Source organism: Austrofundulus limnaeus, unplaced genomic scaffold (assembly GCF_001266775.1).
Source record: "Austrofundulus limnaeus strain Quisiro unplaced genomic scaffold, Austrofundulus_limnaeus-1.0 Scaffold157, whole genome shotgun sequence".
Taxonomy (NCBI): domain Eukaryota; kingdom Metazoa; phylum Chordata; class Actinopteri; order Cyprinodontiformes; family Rivulidae; genus Austrofundulus; species Austrofundulus limnaeus.
The window spans coordinates 702,070-706,104 of NW_013952559.1; the positions used below are offsets into that span (position 1 = coordinate 702,070).

Consider the following 4,035-nt stretch of genomic DNA (forward strand, 5'->3'; position numbering starts at 1 on the left):
TGTATTTTTAAATTATTTGAATTATTTATTATTTATTTATTATTTATTTATTATTTCGTATTATTCAGTAAGGTTTGTGTGTTTTAGAGTAAACAGCTGCTGAGTGTGTTCTCTGAGAAAATTCTAATTTTTTTGATGACATTTGATAATTTTACAAAACAGAACGATTAGAGAAATCAGTCAACATCTCTTCTCAAATACCAATAAAGTGCAGCTATTTTACTGTTGGGTCTCAAAGAGGCAAATTACAGCCCACTTTAGTTTATTTGTGTTATTATGAGAAAGAGAAAATTCCTGCAAGACAAAATTTGTTCCAATCTTTATYTCTCTGAAACCACAGTTTAAATATTGCATGTTTTTCATTCCTAACATTGAAGAGAAGCTAAAAGGCTTTCACATATTTGCACTGATTGTTGACAAGAAACATGAAAGAATTTTTTTCCCCCAGGAATCCTACAATGGGCCGCATAAGAAAAGTTGTGTCTTTTATCTGTCTGCACTATGATGATCTTCTAACTGCAGGCAGGTTAAACTTGTAAAACACATCTGTGCGTTTCACAAACAGTATTCTGCAGTAATTATCTTCATGTTTATGCATAGAAATGGTTTATCTGATAATTCTGTTCATCTCTTTGTTAAAAAGAAGGGTTCAGAGCTGCAATACTACTAAACAAAAATAGTAAAAAGCTAGCATTATTTTCTAACAGAAACTCTATGTCACAACTCATGTAATGGTTAGTTGATTTCTATYTCCGATGATAAACTGAGCCCCAGGACGGAGATGCAGAAGCAAAACAAAAGCGCCTGAAAAGCTCTGGTAGAAGAAGATGCAACAGGTCCTGCTGTTTTGTGAACAGAGTAGCTGCAAACCTCCACGTTGCCCGCCTGATCCACAACCACCAGCTGCACATCAGGTGAGCAGCAGGACGCTCTGTATGAAACCAGAGTTATGTTCTGGTTCTGGGATGCGGTGGTGGTTTGTAAGGTGCCGCTGCCTTGTCTGAGGCTGACACGATCCACTCCAGAACCGTCAGCGCTGTCGGTCACCAGGACAAACAGCTCCCATGTTYCCTGGCTGCAGCTGTCAGAGCAGCTGGACTGCAGATTCTGCAGCTGACAGACTGGCGGGGTGAAATCAGTCACCTTTGAGAGGGAGGAGTAAAAACAACCACTTTTAACTTCAATAATGCATTAAAATGTAATAAAACTAAGCTTCTARTTGAACCTTTTGGAGGACGGTGAACCGCAGCACAGCATAGTTGGTGTCTGCTCCTCCTGGAGCCAAAGCCTGGATGGTCAGGGTGACRCCRGTACCAGAAGGAGTGTCAGCAGGTGCTGTGATGTTAACAGTACYATTAGCACTGCCTCCAKCATCCAGGTTTAAACTGGATGGGAAAGTTAATGGGAAGCTTTGATCATTAAAKGCTTGGATGGTGAAGTTTCCATCTCCTCTGAAGGTTAAAACCGAGAAAGGAACACATTGAGTTGTTCCTGGTTCTAAGATCAAATTTGAATCCCCCTGAAAAGGAAGAAAATGGATCATTAAACTACACCTTCGATAAAGAATAAAAGACTTCAGTTGAGTTTGCTCACAGCAGAAACAGTGAGAGAAGAAGCTCTCAGGTTGGTGGTGGACTGTCTTTGGAAGATCCCAGAGTCCTGGTTGTTGTTCTGTCCCTTCACAAGAACCGTAAACTCAAAYGCTGGAATCTCCTGAAATCGGACGATGAATTCTCCGTCATCATACTCCTCCACGCTGCCGTTAGCCCGACCTGAACCTGACGACTCAACCAGAGTGACCTCTGTCACCGTGGCAGAGTCACTCCCAGTTAGCATGACCATCAGTTTGGCACCACGACCTTTAGACGCAGAAAAAAAAAACACTCAATTGTGTTTTTATTGGTCACAAGTTTTGTGAATGCTAAAATTGTATGTTTATTACCAGCTGGGGGACGATTGTTTATCAGATCAAACCCTCCAGGGGGGCTTTGCAACTCCTTCACAAAGTCAAACAAAAAGTCGATCTGGCTCTCGCCTGTAAATAAAAAAAAAAATGCAAAAAAGACAACTAATCCATAAAATACCTTAATAAATTCCACATTTTAATTTCCCTCTGACATTAGGACTTGTGATTAAATTGCGTCCACAGTCCGTTTAGATAGGTGATTGATTTTAGGAAACAGGAAGCAGTTCATGCACAAGTGCCAAGGGACTATGAAAACTAGCCTCCATGGCTAATTCTGGCATTTTCTGTAATATGCACTGTCCCTTCTTAAATAAATAAATAAATAAACAACAACAACAACATGAGCGTCTCGTTATTAACAGCTGGAATTCTTATTTAGCAAGTGACATGTCACCACTGATGCTGAAATTTCCCAAGAAATAAACATGAAAATAAGCATCAACAACTAAACTTAGCTAGAAAAAAAATAGATGGAAATCTGTGTTTGGTAGATTCTTTCTTTGCACCTGGCGGTACCAGAAGTTCAAAACAAGAGTCAATAGCAACAATGAAATCATCCCACAAGTGCATGATCCTTACAAATGTGGCAGCATTTAAAAGGGAAATCAACAGGCTTTCCAACAGTACCACTTTTATTGCCAACAAAGATGGTTACAACAAAGAAACAATCTACCAAACATTTTTGGGCTAAGTATATTTGTATTAATATAATTATATGTCTGTTAGAGATAGAGTTCTTACCTACAACCTTCAGACTGTAGGGATTTGTTGACACAATTCTTATTTCCCACATTCCCACTTGTGTTTGGAGCCACAGAGTCTGAAAGTTTCCAATGAACTGGGACGAAATGACAGATGATTGTTGTGTCGTATTATTTATAATCACACCTGAAGACGAAATCATCAAAATATACAAAATGGTAAAAAAAGGATAAAGGTGCATGAAAAAAAACAATGAAGCGTTCAACTGAGTGTTTTTATGCATTAATAAATTACAGCTTTTTTAACAATTCAGTAATTAAATTTAAAGCTACTGAGGCGCGACCACCTGAGGGATCAGTGAGTGAAACATCAACAGAAGTCCCGGTGATAAAAACTGCCAGGTTTGTTATTGACTCATCAACTACAAAAGTGAAGTTTTCAGACTTTCCAGAACTCCTGGTTGCTTGTAGAAGAGTCACCTGCAAAATCCAACATAACTCTGCATATAACTTTATTTTTTTAAATAACAGAATCATCATGAGAATTTGTGTCCATGTACCAGAGAGGAGCTTGAAGACTTTGTTATKATGCTGGTGGCCTCCAGCACCTGAGCTTTGCTGATTTCAATCACCTGACCTCCTGAAGCATGAGCCAGGTCCCTGTACAGCTGAGGATCTTGTTTTGTCTCAGTTACCACAAAGTTGACCTGAAACAAAACGAGATGAAATGTATAAATGCATCATTTTTTGGATATATATTTTTTTAAAATATCATATTGCGTTGTTGATCATCTCCAATAACGTGGTGTGCATATCTTTTTATCAACGCAGAATTACTCACCACTGATCTTGTCTGCTCWATGAGTGCGATCACCGTGTTTTTCATGTTTTCATTTCTCACAGCTGTGTCGGTGAAGAGGAAGATCTCAGAGTTTGAAGGCGAGCCGGTTAAAGCCAGCTACACAAACATATTTAGAGAGAGTGGACTAATCAGCTGTAATTAACACAAATATCAATTTAAAAGGTTCAACATTACAAAGTAGTCTCAAAGACATTAAAGCACCTGCAGTCCTGAAAGGCTAGCTGTTGGAGAATCTCCTCCGGCTGCTGAGAGTGAGTTAATGTAAGCCTTGAACGCATCAGAGTCTGTGGTTCTTATCATTGGTCCAAAATCTGTCAGTCAGTTTGAGACACAGGAAAAAAAAGGATTTGTTTTGTTAGAAATTGTTCAGTATCACCTACATTTAAAAAAGGTTTTTTTTAATTTCTTTGATCAATGGTCGGAAAGTGAAATACATCTTATTAAAATCGATCATGCTTTTTTCAAAGTAATAATTAAAGGGGCAATATTATGTGTTTCTCAGGCAT

General features: G+C 38.6%; 1 protein-coding gene across 1 annotated transcript in view; it reads right to left on the reverse strand.

The window, feature by feature from the left end:
* Nucleotides 1–307: 307 nt before the first annotated feature.
* Nucleotides 308–4,035, reverse strand: part of LOC106523500 (von Willebrand factor A domain-containing protein 7) — a 15,934-nt gene continuing 12,206 nt past the window's right edge. The window contains exons 8-16 of the mRNA XM_014016921.1: nt 3,731–3,840; nt 3,509–3,625; nt 3,228–3,374; nt 3,015–3,147; nt 2,708–2,854; nt 1,943–2,035; nt 1,594–1,859; nt 1,226–1,519; nt 308–1,143 (exon numbers count right to left, since the gene is read on the reverse strand). Coding sequence (XP_013872375.1) covers nt 736–1,143; nt 1,226–1,519; nt 1,594–1,859; nt 1,943–2,035; nt 2,708–2,854; nt 3,015–3,147; nt 3,228–3,374; nt 3,509–3,625; nt 3,731–3,840 — 1,715 coding nt within the window. The 3' untranslated portion in view covers nt 308–735. The remainder of the gene's footprint in view (nt 1,144–1,225; nt 1,520–1,593; nt 1,860–1,942; nt 2,036–2,707; nt 2,855–3,014; nt 3,148–3,227; nt 3,375–3,508; nt 3,626–3,730; nt 3,841–4,035) is intronic.